This window comes from Alligator sinensis, unplaced genomic scaffold, assembly GCF_000455745.1.
Source record: "Alligator sinensis unplaced genomic scaffold, ASM45574v1 scaffold1153_1, whole genome shotgun sequence".
Taxonomy (NCBI): domain Eukaryota; kingdom Metazoa; phylum Chordata; order Crocodylia; family Alligatoridae; genus Alligator; species Alligator sinensis.
Window position 1 is genome coordinate 643,717 of NW_005842549.1, and position 18,276 is coordinate 661,992.

Consider the following 18,276-nt stretch of genomic DNA (forward strand, 5'->3'; position numbering starts at 1 on the left):
GTGCCAGAACTGAGTAAAGTTCTCGCCACCAAGCTTCTCTTGCACAGTTCTCAGATATTCTAAGAGATTTGTAAAACCACAAACAAGACCGGCATGTTCCAAACTGCCAGCTACGTTAGCAGGAGGTGTTTATACATATATATATACCCAACTTATACAATGTTCTTCCTCCTTACTCACTCCAAATTCCCCATTTCCCTCAGTAAGTGGGGTGTGGAAACAGGCACAGCAACAAGGAGGAATTGGGCACCTAATCTGCAGAAGAATTAAGTTGGGCCTTCAAGCATCTCTGATAAGCCTTGCTTTTGATTTACTGACTGCTGTAAAGCGAGAGACTTTTGAATGAAGGATTGTCTTGGGGGGGGGGGGGGGGAAGACTAGGTAAACAGACAAAGAGAGTGAGTAGATGGGAAGGGCACAGGGCGGGAGCTCATTAAGTACTTTTAAATCTACTCTTGGTGAACAAGATGCAACAACTGTAATGGAGCAGCTGCTTTCCAGACAGTAATTAAGTGAATCATCACATAGAGCACATCTACATGTGCAAATAAGAATGATTAAATTTAATGCGCATTAAGCTAATGCACATTAAGTGATTTTTGGCAGGTGTCTACACGTGCACAAACTTGGGGTTAAAGTTAGTGCTCTTAACACTAGAGTTAGTCCCAAGTCCCTTCAGCCCTGCCATGTGCCCCTGTAGCCACCAAGGGGCCCAGGGTGCAGTACCCTGGGGCAGGTGTCCACGACCCCAGTCTGTAGATGTTCCCCTGTGGGTCTGGGGGCTGCAGAGACCCCAGCACATGGCAGCCTCATGTGGGGCCAGGGCTTTGGCCGCGTGGTGCGGGGGAGAATGGCAGCAGGTCCAGCGTGGGGGCTGGATCAGGGGGCCTGGCAGGCACCCGGTACCCTAGGACGTCCTCCCAGGGCCACGTAGGTGCCTGCTGTGGGTGGCGGGTGGGACTGCTGCACCGCTGCACCCCAAGCGTGCCCATGCTGCGTGTGCCCTGGGCACTGCATGATGAGCTGTTTGTGCAGACTGACAGGTGCCCAAGACACTATGCCCTGCTGTTGCTGATCCTCCTCATGCCCTGGGCACACCTGCACTCCTGGTTCAGGACTATGAGCTACGACAGTGGGGGGGGCAAGCCCAAGTTGCTCTACAACCTCTGCCCGGAGGGCTATCTGTTACAGTGCTACACGTCCCTGCCTCCCACTGCCGCGGAGGACATCACCGCTGGCATCGACACCTTCAGTGTGTGAGAGGCTGTGTCCACCCAGCTGCAGGGACATGGGCTGCTCAGTAAGTTTTGAACTGTGTCCTGCCTGTCTGCATGCTGGCGTGAGGGGGACCCAGGGCCACAGGACTGTGGGCAGACCAGGCAGGGAGCAGGGCTGGGGACTTACCATATGTCCAGGGTTGGTGAGGCTGGTGGCCCGGCGTGGGCCTTCCCATTGGTGACACCATCCAGCTGCACCCACGATCCATGGCCCGTGATGTGTGGCAGGCTGGTGCCCAGCTAGGGCCCCGCTCCTGGGGAGGAGCTGGCACTGCTGGTGGGTGCAGATGGCATGGCCAGTCACTGCTTGTGCCACAGTCTGGGGCCGCTGGCCAGGGCTCCCCAAGCTGCCAGTGGATGCAGCAGCCAGGGAGGAGGACAGGGCACGGTGCTAAAGGTTCAAGGTCCCCTCCTCCAGTGATGTGTCACCAGATGCATCAGGACAGGGTGGGGGCTCAGGCAGGCTGCCCATGCTGGTGGCACTCACAGGGGTGTAGCCCAGTTCCCAGAGCACCAAAATGTAGGACAGCTGCCGCATAAAGGGCATGGATGATCTTCAAAGGCCCAAATATTCTTCATCCAAGGGTGCTGAGGGAATTAGCCGGTGTCATAGCAGAACCACTGGCAAGACGTCTGAGCACTTGTGGCACTCAGGGCAGGTCCCAGAGGACTAGAAAAGGGCCAATGTGGCCCTTCAAAAAGGGGAAGAGGGAGGACCCAGGCAACTATAGACCAGTTAGTCTCACCTCTATCCTTGGGAAAACCTTTGAAAATATTGTTACGGATCACATCTGCAGGAGTCCAGCAGGAAAAATAATGCTAAAGGGCAACCAACATGGATTCACAGCAGGTAGATCTTGCCTGACTAACCTTGTTTCTTTTTATGACCTGATCACAAACTGCTTAGACGGAGGAGTCGAGGAAGATGTCATATGCTTGGATTTTTAAAAAGCCTTTGGTACAGTGTCACATCCCATTTTTATAAGAAAAAACTAAGAGGCTGTAACTTAGATGATTACCTGGTCAGGTGGGTGGTGAATTGGCTAACAGGATGCACCCAGAGAGTGGTGGTGGATGGGTCAGTATTGACCTGGAAAACTGTGAGCAGTGGTGTCCCCCAGGGCTTGGTCGTCAGGCCAGTGCTGTTCAATATCTTCATCAGTGATTTGGACGAGGACGTGGAGAGCACACTGTCCAAATTCGCAGATGACACCAAATTATGGGGCAAGGTAGACACATTGGAAGGTAGGGAATGGATCCAGGCAGGAAAGATGGGCAGAACAAAAGGTGGACAGGCTGGAAAGGTGGGCAGAACAAAATAGGATACATTTAACAAGGATAAGTGCAGAGTGCTGCACCTAGGAAGATTACCAACACATACACAGATTGGGGGATGACCTTCTAAGCAGCACAGCAGCAGATCTCCGAGTCATAGTTGACTCAAAGATGAATATGAGTTGACAGTGTAACAAAGTGATCAATAGAGCTAACCACACTCTATCATGCATTAACAGATGCAACACGAACAGGTCCAGGGAGGTGATATTTCCCCTCTATGTAGCATTGGTCAGGCCGTAGCTGGAGTACTGCATCCAATTTTGGGCACCGCACTTCAAGAGGGATGTGGATAAACTTGAGAGGGTCCAGAGGATGGCCACTCATATGGTTAGGGGCCGAGGATAGATTGAGGGACCTGGATCTCTTCAGCCTCTGTAAGGGAAGTCTGAGAAGGGATCTGGTGGCTTTCTACAAATTCGCTGCAGGGGAAGCGGGGTAGCAAGGAATAGGAGATACTGTTTACCAAGGTGCTCCTTGGAGTAATTAGAAACAACGGCCACAAACTGACAGAGAACAGATTCAGATTAGACATTAGGAAGAACTTTATGGTAAGGGTTCCCAGAACCTGAAATGGGCTTCCAGGGCAGGTGGTGCTCTCCCCTACCCTGGGGGTCTGGTAGGGGAGACTAACAGGAGACTGGACAAGCACCTGGCTGGCGTCATCTGACACCAGCACGCTTTCCTGCCCAGGGGCAGGAGGTCAGACTTGATGATCTTCCAAGGTCCCTTCCGACCCTAAAAATCTACAAAATCTATGAACTGGTGACTGAAGTTGGTCAGGGCCATCCACTGTTCCCACAAGACCTTGACCTTTACGTGGCACTGTCGCACTGACCAAGAATGCCCTCACTCCTTCATCCTGCCTGACAGGGCCTTGTAAATGCCAGCATTCGAGCATCCACCCTGTGCAAACTGCTTCTGCACACTGGCATGGCCCTACAGTGCCACAAAGTCACGCACTGCCTCCCAGGTCCATTTGGGGGCCCTGGCAGTTGGCACAGGCATGCACAAGCAGGCAGGGCCAGGGCTTGAAAGGGAGGGAGATGACAACGTGGCCATCCTGTGCCGACTCTCTGGGTCCCCACACAGCTGTCCCTGCACAGTTGACCCTGGACAGCTGCCAGCGGCGCCCAGTGGAGGGGCACAGCCAGGGACTGGGAGCCATGCGGCAGAGGCACTTCACCACAGGACCTGCAAGTACAGGAGACAACTGGAGGTGAGCAGCAGCAGGGAGTAGGTGCTGGCCCTGCTGGCACAGACAGCCAGGCAGAAGCCCTGGGAGGATTTCAGGGCTGGGCAAGGGATGCAGCAAGCTGCAGCTCTTTGCAACACTCATCTGTGGCCAAGCAGCAGCTCTGGAGGGGGACAGTCCAGGCAGAGACAGGCTGTGGCCCGTGCAGGAGGGCATATGGGGCCTGCTGGGCTCCTGCACAGAACAGTAGTCTTGTCCAGGCTCCTGGTGTGTGCACCCCAGGGCACAAAGTGGCTGCTGGCTTTTATAACCTGCAGCTAGGGGCTTCTAGGGAGCAGCCCAGCCCTAGGGGAGGAGAGGCAGTCAGCCAGGAGCCCCTAGAGCTGGGCTCAAGCCGTCCACCTAAAGTTAGTGCCGGGTTGCATCTACACATGCGTTAATGCGCTTTAACTAATTGTGCCTAAATTTGATATTTGAATTTGCAGGTATCAAATTTGCCATTTTTAATGTACATTAAGGGTGCATATGTGTAGATATACCCATAGATGCACATTTCCAATGTTATCAATTGTTGGAAGTGAATGATCCAAGATTGGTGGAGGACACGTGGACAATCAAGCAGTTTGAGGGGACAGATAAAACAAGTCTTTGCACTCTACCCCATGCTATGGAGCGCCAAGAATTAACATATGGGTTCTTCTGATTTTTTAACCAATTACTAAAACAAACAAAATCAAAATAATCTAATGCCAAGAGCAACTATTCAGTTGCAATTTATGTAATACATGAACAGTGTGCAGTGGAGACCCTGGATAGCAATGTCAGAGGTGCTTTTCCACAGACCAGCTTTTCCCTAAGCAGAAGTTTCACTATAACCAGAACTGAACAGAAACATTTTGGGATCTCACTGTCCTCCGTGTCAACTCAATTCACTATAGGAATGTGTGTGTGTGTTTAGATAAATACAGTAGGTTGCTATAATTTCTCTTCTTTTTAACCTGGTATCAAGGTTAAGATCCCAGTGAGTAACACAGCTCATAAAACCAGTCATACCTAGAAAATCAGTATGCATGAATATATGACACTGCTACTCAGCTTTTAAATAACACTTTCATTTCCATCCTAGCTAAAGCCATGTCCACTGAACACAGCTATCAATTTCCATATGCTGCTCTTACTGAAGAGCAAGGAAATGCTGAACCTGTTTTAAAGTTGGAGCATGCGCTGTGAGTGCTTAATATGTAAACTCCAATAATTGTTTCTCTGTTTTTGCAAGTTTTTAATCATTGCAAAAAATATTTAATAAAAGATTCTGGAGCCCAACTAAAAGAGCTTGTTACTGGGGAACCTGGACTGCAAAAAAAAAGGAAGTAAAAGTAATGATAGGAATCAGACTATTTGATGGCACAAAACAAGAGGATGTGAGATGTGGTACAGGAAGTCATTTCCCGATTAAATTTGCCAAATAATGAAATCAGTTAACCTGGCTAAATAGTGCTGAAGAAATGAAAGGTTATTTTGCTAACTGCGATCCCAGTTTATAAGCAGATTATTTTCCCATTTATTTCGATGGAAAAAAACTTGTTGAAACACAAACATCCAAAAGCTTGAGATGATCCTAAATGATCTGGAAGGCATTTTTTCAGCAATATCCACTCATGACCTCAGCTGTGTTTCAAAAGGAGTGAAGGGCCACACTGCCAATACAGCTAAATGCCCTGGCCTTCCACTTGTCTCCCTGGGCGTTTCGGGAGGCTCAGTACTTCTGCGAATCAAGTCATAATTCATTTCTAAAGACACTGCCTTTCCTCACATTCATGGAAGGAAAGGCGAATCCCCTGGAAAGTTTGCAGGATATTATACAAGTCCAGTTTTTGCTTAATTCTCGCTCCTAAAGGGGCAATGCTGGATGGTGAATATAGACATAAAAAAGCATTTACAGCAAGACTCCTTCCCACCGTCTTGGCAGCATAAAGGGGCCTGAACGTGGAATTTACATTCCCTTTACAGCCAGAGCACTGTAAAGTGACCCTCATGGACATGAGAATCAGACTCTTCATCTTTCATTTTAACGCAGCTGTTTACAAAGAGAGAAAGCAAGGCAGACCTTAACAGAAAACCCTGCAAAATTCTTTTCCATGCTTGGCATAGAGTAAAAGCCCTCCTGTTTGTGGGGACAAATATAGTCCGCTCAAAGACAGGAATGACCCCAGCTAACATGTGTGGTTCACAATGTCCAGAACTTCTGAAAGATCAATAGGGAAAGCATATGGGTTCTGGTACCATTACCCCAGGAATCCGCCTGTCCCTTAAAGCAAATACAAGCAAGGAAACACTATACCTACCAGCATTCAAATGTTATAAACGGGGGAGACGACACACCTAAGAACTCCGGGAAACAACTGGACGAGGAGAAACCCAGAAGAACAAATTAATTTGGGATTTACAAAAATGAGATTCTAACTCCTCTCATTAAAAATATACAACGTGCAGCGAAGTAAAAGACAGAGTTAAGAGTCATAATTTAAAAAGCCAATGTCCTGGACTTTGTTCCCCGTAAGCCCCGAAGCATTTTTGTGCACGTGAATTTGCAGGATTTAAAACTTCACAAAACCAAGCTGCAGTCATTTTCAGGCTCTTGCTCGTCTGACAGTTACTTATCTAAACTTTGACAGCGAGAAATATAGTTACAATAACTCTTGTTACGAGATGTCATAACAAGACTCAAATGCTGCAATATTTACGATACACCATCAAAGGCGTTTAATTCCAGACAACAACAAAAACGGCTTAATGAAAATTGTAAAAATAAAAATCTGAGTTTCAAAAAAACTTTTTGTTTCAACACAGCTTAAAGGTAGGTGTTAAACTATTTTATAACGATGCACTTTAAAATGTTTACAGTTACGAGATAATTGAATTTGACTCATTCAGGCCCTGATCCAACTCCTACTTAATTGGCTTCAGTGGGAGTTGGATCCGGCTACAAGTCAATCTAAATAAAATAATCCATCAATTGTTCTTCACCCATCTCAAACTCCCTCCCAACATTTGTGATTGCTCTATAATCTACTGCAATGAAGTCAAACCAACTCTTCCAGTTCCCAGCACAGTCTCCAACTGCTCAACTGAGAAACGTATTATCAAATGATTTCAAACAAATCTGCTAATGGAAAGCAAAGCAAGTCGAAAGAGCAACAGTCTGCAGTGATTTCAAATCCTTTCTGCTACCTTCACTTCAGGTATCATCTCCTCCAGCACTCAGTGCTCAGAAAATTAAGATATATTGCTAGGAAACCTCTGAGTGGAAATTTTGAACCCAAATGGAAGAGTAAAAGTAGTGTAGCCTTTTGTCCTGCACTAGCCATTGTTATTTTTCACCTTATAGTGTATTCCAGTAATATGCCATTCTTTCAGCGAGATTTTTTGCATCTTGAACTGATTTTTTCCAATGCACAAAAATAACAGCAAACCCCAGCACACAGTCTTCCTAATGCATTTAATTGCAGCTTTGCCTGGTGTATCTGAAAACTCTGTTGATCCTGTCCAAGGAATTACCTTTTTAGCCTGCCTGATGCCTTAAAAGACCTCTTCAGTATTATCACAAACACATCACATTCATTTCACCGGCTTGAGGAACACCTCCTTAAGGGGCCCACCTTTGAGCAGCTGTTAAAGACTGGTTTCTTGTGTGTGTAGTTGTATACTAGCATTAGAAATGACCTCCCATGTCTATAAAGAATAGAAACCTGTTCCCATGTTTGTTTGAATTCTAGGAATATCTATTAACATTTATTTTAGGCCAGACTCTAAGTGTAAGCTGGTATAGCCTGAAATATACTGTAAACTATTATAAACTGGTATAGCTTGAAATCAACTGAAATCAATTGATTTGTGTCTGCTGAAGATCTGGCCTTAATGCTCGGCTTTTTTGCCATGTATCATCTGGAATATAAAATATTCAATTGTTTTGTTAAGATGGGGATCCCTAAAATGCTGCCCTGTAGAGCTTCAGTATGAGGGGAAAATATTTACAGAAAAATTGCACTGAACACTACTTTTTATTTTGAAAAATACCCTAGAAAATAGCGGAATAATTTTATTTGAAACATGTTTCAAATGTATGTGTCAATCATTCAAATCCTTACTCACTAGAGCAGGCCTTTTAGAAAAAAACTAATTACTTAAGTAAGAAATAATCATGCCTGTAAGAGCTTGCAAGATAAGGCCCAAACACACAGACAACATGCACAATTGCATTCTACGTCAATCCTTCAGATGCTCTTCCTAGCCTCAAAAATAGAGACACATCGGAAATTTTTCCATTGAAACTTCTTCATAACATTTTTTCTTCCCTGTGCAGAAAGTTATGCAGAAATGGGTATTTTGCCCCAAATACCTGGGCTTTCAAAGAAAAAAAAAAGACACCCAAAAAAGGGGAATATTTTGTTTGAAAATTTTGTTTCCTGAAAAAGAACTTAAATCATTTCAAAGAAAAATGTTGACAAAAGCATTTTTTGCTTCAATCAAAATGTGTCCCGCGGTGGGGGACACGAATCATTTTATAACAGCTCTAATAATCCTGCTCTTGTGGCAAAACTAGCATTGCCTTCTCTGGTAGCAAATGCCCGTTACTGGATTATACACACATGTCAAGAATAGCATTAGATCTGCAGAGATACGTCCCAAATAAATGCTATGATGGCCAAAAGAAAAGGCAGTTGGAGCTTTTACCTTAGCAAGATACAGAACTGCCTCTTCATGCAATGCACGTTGGAGCAGAAGAGAGGAATCGACACAATCAAGCAATGACACGACTTCGGAGATAAACAGTTTGGCCCTGCTAAAGCTATCATTTGTGCTAATGTATCCAAAAGCAGAATCAGACCCTCTGCAGGTGTGTTGCCAATACGTAACATCCACTTACTAGGTGTTTACACGGCTTCATCCCTACGGGGTATGAGCACCTGTACACAACGTTTGTAACCGATTACCCAGAGATCTTCACAGCCGCATTCTGCCCGTGGCAGATGATAGAAATGACACCAGAGATGGAACAAAATGTAAAGGTTATGAGAGAAAGATAGAAAATATTAAATATTTCTGGTGTGAGTCTAGGCCCTAACACTTAGCTTTTTCAAAAGTATTGTTAAAAGAAAACTTCTTAGTTTATTTTGTGGACACTGATCAAAGCTTCTCAGCTGGATTCTCCCAGACAGTTTTCAACCACGCTCAAAAATCACTTAGAAGGAAAAACAGACAACAGGAATCCACATCCAATATCCTCCAGGACAGAAATGCTGACATGACATCAGCGTGACAGGCAGTACCTAAGCCTACGCAAAGATTTTCAGTGCCTCTCAAAGACACTGAAAGTCACAAAGGCAAAATCAGGAATCCGTTCCTACCATCCATTCATACCATTACTGTTATGGCAGTACCAGCCTTTGAGATTAAAATCCCACCCAAGGATAGGCCCCAATTGTATTCCACCCCCAGCATTCACAAACCGCATTGCTGCCCTCCTCTACACTGAAGAGCCTTCTTTTAAAGGACCTCAGCATCGGTATCAAATCAAATTCTGCTCTCATAGGCACGAATGTGAATATGCAATAACTCCACTGAAATTAAGATCCAGCAATGAAGACACTGCAGTCGCTTTAGAATTATGCTGATGAAATGAAAGCCAAATCTGCCCTTGTGTGGGTGGGTACAAGTATTGTTTAACCTCTTAATGTATTGTTAATGGTGTATGAATATGCTGAGTCTCATCGAAGCATCTTTTGAGTTATTCTGTTGACCAAAATGAAAACAAGTAATAAGCCCACCCATCACATGGCCCCACTGCTACAAACAGAGGCTTCATATCAATGTATTTGAATATACAGGGTCAGTCCCCTTCAACATCAGTTTAGGGTTTGAGGTAGTTTCTTAAGAGTCTATAAGTTGCCAGCCTGTCCTATCTTTTGCCTTTAGAGTATATGTATGTTAAAAAGCATTGCTTATGTCCTGCTGTCTTCTGTTTGCAGTAGAAAGTCATGATAGATGATTATTTATTTCTTTTAATTTAAATAAGATATCTATGCAAGGCAGCTTATACCCTAATGCATTGTTAATGTAACAATATAATCCCCAGGGCATTAAAATAATCATTCAGAAAGGAAGTTTATTCTGTGCTGCTTTTTTTTCCTTCTAAAGTTAGTACAAAGCTGCGTCCAGATCCTGTCCCCCTGCAATCTAACTACGCAGATTTAAACAGATCTAATGCGGTGCTTGAGCACCTTGTAATCCTTCCCGATGAGGAAGGGAACTGCTATTATCCCCTTTGTACACATGGAGAATGAAAGCACAGAGAAAGTAAAAGCAAAATTTGTAAAAGTGACCAAGTGAATTAGGAACCTAAGTTCCATTTTCAACAAATGTATTATTTAGGCACTTAGGAGACTAAGTCTGGTTTTCAAAAGTGACTTAGGAGTCCAACTCCCACTTACTTTCACTGAAAGTTAGGCTTCTAAGTCATTAATAGTGCTTTTAAAAGTTGGCTCTTTAGTTTCTTGCTCAAGATTATGCAGTCTGTGAAAAAAATGAGAAATGAACCCAGATCACCAGAGTCCCAAGTCGATGTTGTAAGCATTGGCCCTTACATCCTCGGTGATGCAACAGGAGCAGGAACAGACACTGCGGGTGTATCTACACATGAAATTAATGTGACGTGATAAACTCCGGAGCTGTTTGCACTGGAGTCGACTGCTCCCGGGTGCAGCTTCTGCACGTGCACCTGGGACAGCAGCAGTTTGAGCCGGGACGGAGCAGCCCCGGGCTGGCAGCAGACTTGGGCGGTCAGCCCCGGGGTCTGGGTGGTGGCAATGGGTGGCGAAGGGGCTAGCTGGGGCACAAGAGCACTAAAGTGCGGAGCTATGCAGCAAGCAGCCCCCGTACTTTAGCAACCTCATACTCCAGCCATCCCCTGTCACTATCTACCGATGCATGGGTTTCTTTGTGATGCTTACTATTCAGTAGCTTAAAAACACTGCATAGTAGCATATTAGCATGGTTTTTGCCTGGCACTCTACTGCTCAGTGTTATTAGTTATTAGTGTTATTACTGTGCATTAAGCGTCTCATGTAGACGTGTCCAGTGACACTTTACTGAAGAGCTAATTAGTCAACTCCTCAGTAAAGTGCATGTGTACATGCACCCTGTGATATTAATTAACATTTCATGCACTACTTTGAGAGCAGAATTACCACTAGCATGTAACCTGGTAGTTATGCCCGATCACTTCTTTTTCACCTTCTCCCTCTATTCCTCCCTATGTTGGGAGAAAAGTGAAACACAAGTCCAGTTATGTCAGTGTTGTGTTTTATTCAGTTTTGTCTTTCCTTAATAATAATCTTCAAGAGGAGACTGGCCTCGCTGAGGGTTACCTGACCCCAGTTGTCTTTCCTGCCTAGTGCAGGGGGCTGGACCCGATGATCTTGTGAAGTTCCTTCCAGCCCCTTACAATCTATGAATCTATAATAATGAATACATTCCATAATTTCAGACAAATTCATTAGGAGGAAAGAAGAGGACGCTGTAGTTGTCACTGTGCTCTGTGAGCTTGATTCCCTAGTAAACACACACAAAAAAATCTCTTTACATTGCTTCACTTCGGTCTGTTTGCCATAACCTCATGAGCTGACTGCAAGCTTCAAATACACTACCTGATCAAAACACACCCTGGTTTCAAAGGGATTTTTTTCTGGGTAAGAATTAGAGACCCTATATATATATTTATTTGACAATGCTCAGTGAAATGGTTCACTCAAAACAGTGCATTGTTTTGTTCACGGTGTACTCCTTGCTTCCTAAATTAAGTCCCTGGGCCTACGTTTGAGACCCTCTTGCACTGAAGACAGAAGCACTATAGATGCATTTGTTCTGTAGCACACATCCTACCTTTCTCTATTTTATACCAGCCCCTAAATCAATCGCAAAGTAAGTCGCATGCTGAAATGCTCTGTATCATATCGCACCATCAGTTTTCAAGCATGGTGCCCACCTGTTTTCAATGGTTATTCTTTTTTTGAAGAAAAATAAAGAAAAGAACAGCAAGGAGGTATGAACTTACTGTCCGTGTAAAAATCTTGGCTCACTGATATCTGTGCTTATTGTTCACGCTGTGACATAAAATGATATATTATAGATCTCCTTTGTAATGCTTACTCATATTTAACCACAGCCAGACTGAACTTGGATTGCTCCCTACTTCTAAGTTTTACAGAAAATATCGTGGCCCAATTTTCTCTACCCTTGATGTATTTGACACTGTTTTGTTTCATGCAGTTTTGGCTTTCCTTAATTATTATAATGTATAAGCCAGCCAAAGAGATGCAACCATGAAATTCAATTGCATTTCCAAATTTTAGGCACTTTCATATTGGGAGTTACTGCAACTGGGCCTTTTTGGTCAGTCTCGTTAAAAAGAAAAACGGTATTTGCAAACGTCTGTCCCTGATCTGGCACTGAATCTCAACTAATATCAAAGACAAAATGCATTCAAGCCTGGAATGCTGGCTCAGGCCTGTCACTAAATATTTAATTATTGTTATCATTAACCAACTTGTTATATTCTTTCATATGGCACCTTTTGGCATTTGGCACTTTGTTAATTAGGCATTAGAATATGTAAAACACCGTCTGGGTGCAAAACATGCCAAGCAATTTGGGGCCCGACCAAACTGTTCCAGACTGAGAGAGCTCTGCTGAAGGCAATACACCAATTTGCACTAGGTGAAGATCTGGCCTTGGCTTGATATAATTAAATCAGCCCTTTTTTCCTGCCAAGGTTGAATTGACACTAGACAAAAAGAAATTTATCTTAAAAGATTTTGACAAAGCTCAATTTTCTTAGGTCATATCTGACTAAAATACTGAAAGGCAGAGTGATATAAGATATGTATGGTTCAGGAGGGAATCTCATGGCAAAGTCCAGCTTTGCTGATCTCCAGAACAAAATTTTGACATACTGGCTTATTTCACTGCATATTAACCTTAACATCTTATAACCTCCCTCCACCATAATAGATTTCTTGACTAAACTTATTCTTTTTATCTTGAATTCTTGGTAGCTGACTATTAATACAGTGATCCTGGAGGCTTGAGAGAATTCAAAAGGAAAAAAACATAACTCAGAAAAAAATAAAGTTACTATTTCTCATTACGATTAGCCATCGAGCAATTAATCTTTTAATGTTCTTTGTCAACCGAACCTGATAGGTAAAATATGTTTTTAGAAGATTTATTTTCTTGCTTGCATCTCTGTACAACTATATATTTAAAATCTACATTAATATCTTATATTTAAATATTTGTTCTTGTTCTTGGGTCTCTCATAAATATAAATGTTGGATTTGACAGAATTGGCTGAAATTTGCACCTATCGTTCTTTTGGTGCTAGATAATAAGAACGAGTATTTAAGTTTGTCTCTGGTTTTTACTGCTGGACAAATACATTTGTATTGCACTTTTGTGATGGCAATTCAATCCCAGCTGAAGATGCATGACTGACAGGAGATTTGGTGCACTCAGGTGGAAATTAGTCTGGTAGAAGGTATTACTCACAACTTTACATTTGTTTTATTTAAATGGATTAATACAGCTGTTATGTTTCAAATAGGCTTTGGGTGGAAGGGGATCTCATTTTCCTCCACACTTTGATAAACACACTGTATCCATTCCCCTTTTCTTTCCCACAGGTCCCTGCTCTCCCCCAGGATCCCCGTAACAGTATCTGCTCAATTTAAAGGAAAAGGTCCAGCTAGGCATTAGCCCAAACGAAATGGTTTCCACCACTATTTTAAAGAACATCCCAGATCAAATTCAAAGCAGAGCTAGCCAGTCCGTTCCAAACTGGACCTCAAGGAATTCCACATTGTTCTGTGGTTGCTGATATAAAAACTGAGCTGTTTTAAGACATCATAAATCTACGTTCTCCCTGTGTTTTCCTAAAAAGTTGACAACCCTGACTGAAGTTCAGAAATATCAACGCTCGCACATTATTCCACAAGCCCGTAACTTCCCATAGGCTTCAACATTTGCAGATATCACTTAGTTTGATCCATGCAGAAAAAAAATGTCACTGAAGGAAGTAGCTCAATTAGCTTTGAGGTGACGAAATCCCCCGCTCTTCTCTGGGACAGATGAAAATCAGCTCTTCCAATCTCTAACAGATTTTACATTAGAAACCCGTATTTCTTAAATTTCAGACCATCAAAATATATTCCCATCCCCTCTCAAGTGAATGAAAATCATTATTTCACTGGGAGCAAGACAGAGGTGTCTTTGAAAATAAATTGTCCTATTGGTATTGATCTGGGAGGGATGAATAAAAAAAGAGTCCAAATCATCAAAAGGCCCTGAATGATTCAGGAGAGTACACCTTTGTTCACCACAAAAGTTGCGGGGTTTAAACTATTCTGAGATAGCTAAATCCCCACTAGCACACATGTTGTCGTACAGATACGAGTGTATGTACCAGTATTCTTATTTCGGTATGGAAAAGCAAACGAACAATTAATGTAAGGCACCTTTACACAAGTAAAACTACCCTGATATTGTACTGGTCTGTTTCAGTACAGAAAAAAATTACAACCTTAAATGAAGGAGTTATCCTAGTACAATGCCTGTGTAGATCACCTCCAATCCCCATTGTTTCTCAATGGGACTTAGGCTTCACAATCACCTGGGTATTTTAGAAAATTTTTTTGCAAACTCAGATAAGCAAGAGCACACAGCTTGGGAGAGATGGTGTGCATGGGAGACATGCAATGCCATGATACACTGACTGGGAGCCCTGCCTAATATTCTTCCCTGGAAGTGAAGTGGTTCTTTTTAACCCGACAAACTCAAGGAACCTGAACAATTTAGAGAGGATTGATGAGACAAATCAATTCATTGCTGATACTTAGTATCAAGCTATTATCAAGAAAGAGGCACCCTAGCATTTTGTTTTCAAGTACTGACCGCCCTGGGTTTTATTTTACTCAGAATCCAATTGAAGGAACAATTCCTGGTAAAGATGATAACGTATCTGTAGTTCAATCCAAGAAACTGGTCTATTGCTAATGTCTAAACTTTGAGTACACTTCAGCTGTAAGAGTTGTGGCCTGGGGGGGCTGAGTTTAATGATCAAAATCAAGATAAAAAATCCAAGCGCAACAAACGGGGCAGAACAAATACAGGCTCATTCAAACATGTTTTTACTTACGTGTGAAAAATTGCAGATAGGACTTTTGATAATTGATTCCTATTTGGATCTGTTCTATTGGAAAGAACGCTTTAAGGTTTCTTTCTCCTTTAAATCACACAACTACAGACCCCAGCCATAGAAAAACTTTTATCTTTGAAACAATTTTACTCAGCTAGCTGTTGCAATATATGGAAAAGCCTTTCAGTGAATAATCGGTGATATATTCTTATCATCTGAAATTTAAGAACCTTAAAAAAAGGCAACACTAGAGGAAGAGAGGTTTTTAGATTTTTTTTTTTACCTTTTTCTTTAATGGAATACATAATTTTCTGTCTCAATATGGTGAATCTGAATCTGTCTGTGCGTCTTGGGCTTAATTCTCTACACTTGAACGCTCTCGCTGACTCGCATCAACAGGTGCCAGAATTTATGATTTTACATTAAATTTCAGAGTGACAGATTCCTTTTACAGGTATTTCCTCCTCACTAAAGAGGAGTTTCACTAAGGGCCTAACCAAGCCCTTTGAAATCAGGAAGCACGTTCCCATTGACTTCAATGGGCTTTGGAGCAAACCCTGTGAACTTTCTTCACAAGCACAATTTCTATCTGTCTTTTTGTGATGCACAGGCACCATTTGGGACTTTCATGCTGCTGCTTTGTTGTATTCTGCGACTAGCTCTTTTTATTCCAGTTCTCCTGCACACGTTAACTTTTGACCACAGCAAGAGGAAAAAAAAAACAACTCCCTTTGGTTTCTAGAGCTTTGTAAGATTTCTTTTCCAATGAAAAGGCGACAAAGTTGGTGACCGCTGCAGCTTAAATTCAAGACAGATCCTGCTCAGCCCAAGGAGGACCTCTTAGAAATGATAAAGGCATATCAAACCCCGTTATGGACTGCCTCCCAGATGAAAGGACAGTTACTTCTTTGGCCAAGGCAAGAGCTTTCAGAAAAATCCATACTGCCGCACAGCTGTGCAAAGTAATTAATTACTTATTATTTCAAGCATTTCCAAGGCCACTACCTCTGTAATAGCTCAACAAACTGTACATGTTTTAGATTAAGAGCCATCACAAAAAGGCTAAAGGAGGACTGAATACACCAGATTTTTCTTGAGGAACTACAATGTAAAGACACAAAGGAAACTCAGACAGTAGATGAACTGGCACAACACTATCTTCTGCCTACGTGTTGCCTGGATGGTGGTTTATTTTTATTGGTTTGTTTTCCATACTGTATTTTTCTTCAGACTTTCAGCTTTTTTCATGTTTCTGGGTTCTGCTCTATTTCTCGGCCCGTGACAGAATTTCTTTCTCTTACACTGATAGGCTTCCCATGACCTAACACATGTCAGGTTTGAACTGTAACTATAAACCTCCTCGAGACTCCCAATTTGAAAGCATTGACTATTGTAGGAACTTTTCTTATGTTTTTAATTCCATCAGCAAATTGCTCCCAGTGCTAATGAATGTGCATGTAAGAAATTGCCATCTGCCCAGCTGTGGCACTGGTTGGATGAATTTGGGGCAAGCAGTAAAAATCACTAGGGCAACTTCACTGAATTTCTCACGTGCAAGAAAAGATCGGCAGGACGTGTGTCACTGATAGTATCACCCTTGATCAACTGCTCAATCACTGCAGTTTATTATCAATTTTTAATCTTCTTGTAAAACCAAGGTTTTCCATACCCGGCACAGAATTGCCTATAAAAAAGTGGTTCTTCATGATGATGATAAGCAAACAACGAATGATATTTAGGTCACCCACCAAAAATATATATATTAAAAAGCACTTAAGCAGAAGAGCAGTGACAGCTTGTTTCGTAGTGCTGTTACTTGTACAGCTCTATGAGTTACTGGATGGGGGGGAGGGGGTCTGCAATTCTTAACTTTTATGATGTTCCTTTCCATATGCCACCAATGTCTGCAATTCTTTTCTTTTATGATGTTCCTTTCCATATGCCACCAAATTTTCTTCCAGTGAAAAATCTTTACTATGGCTGAAGTCTGTGGGGAATTTGCCACTGACTACTATGAACAGCACTGGGCCCTCTATGAGGAAATGCGGCTTGCTGTGTGCATTGGGACTCACTTGGGACTCACCCTCTGCTTTTGCTATGAGCAAAGTTTCACTTTCTAAACCAAAACGAGAGATCAACTACAAACATCCTTTTGCCAGCAAGATCTTGACTAGTTACCAGCCCTTTATTTCCCCATCAGATATGCGCCAGCAGTTGTTTTAAAGGAGACAACAGAAGTCATGCAGAAACCAACAGGAGGAAATTCGTTCAAAATACAAAGTACACGGTATTCATTCACCCTCTCTCCGAAAGCAGGCAACTCACACGGGCTGCTGCTCTCCTGCCTCTTTCCTAGTATTTACAAAGGAAGATACCCCCAGTTCAGACCCTGCGCAGCCTGAATAGTTGTGTATGAAGAAGACACAACTCTGCAGCGCTGTCTCTTTTACCTTACTTAAATCAAGCTTTACATCCACTTAATGTTAGTGTTAGTGAAGCGGCTCTTTATTTAGGCCCAGGTAAAGGAGGAAGCCAACTCTGGGCTGTGACTCTAAACAGAACTCCTGGCTCCTTTCAGTGGGAACTTCTTGTTTAGTTTCACGGGGTTTTATACCTCAGCTCTGGCAGGACCTGGCCCCTTAAAAATAAGTTTGAAGTAACAGAAAAGCATTTCATTTAATTGCCAGTCTTCTCATTCAATCCCCCACAGCAAGAAATGTTACCCCCCTCAAAGTGTAGGGCTCTGGGGAGAAGTTTAGCCCGTTGTCCCGTCACCTACTGGCCTTGCAAAGGTCCCTGTGTCGGGGAGAGCGCGTTTCCGCAGCGCGGCTGCCAGGGCTGCGCACGTCTGTCCGCGCGCGCGCGCGGCACTGTCCCGCTCTCGGAGCGGCAGAGCCGTCGGGCGAGGTCTTACCCGTGCAGGAGTGCAGCGGCTTGGGCCTGACGAGAAGGGACGGGCAGACGGAGTAGAGGGAAAGTTTCTCGAAGTAATCGCAGGTCTCCTTGGACAGGATCTCGTCGATCATGAAAGTCTTGTAGCGCCGCCTGGCTGCCTTGAGCTGCCCGGGGGAGCTGAGCCGCAGCTCGGCGTGGCAGTGCATGGTGCACCGCCCGGCCCGGCCCGGGCCGGAGCCCTCCTGGCCGGGGCGGACCGGGGACACGTCCGGGGGCTCCCAGCGGCTGCCCCGCCGCCGGCTCTGCCCGCGCCGCCCCGCCGC

General features: G+C 43.6%; 1 protein-coding gene across 1 annotated transcript in view; it reads right to left on the reverse strand.

The window, feature by feature from the left end:
* Window positions 1-18,242, reverse strand: part of BARX2 (BARX homeobox 2) — a 50,112-nt gene extending 31,870 nt beyond the window's left edge. Inside the window, exon 1 of the mRNA XM_025213824.1 lies at window positions 17,973-18,242. Within this exon, the coding sequence (XP_025069609.1) occupies window positions 17,973-18,159 (187 nt within the window). The 5' untranslated portion in view covers window positions 18,160-18,242. The remainder of the gene's footprint in view (window positions 1-17,972) is intronic.
* Window positions 18,243-18,276: the final 34 nt, after the last annotated feature.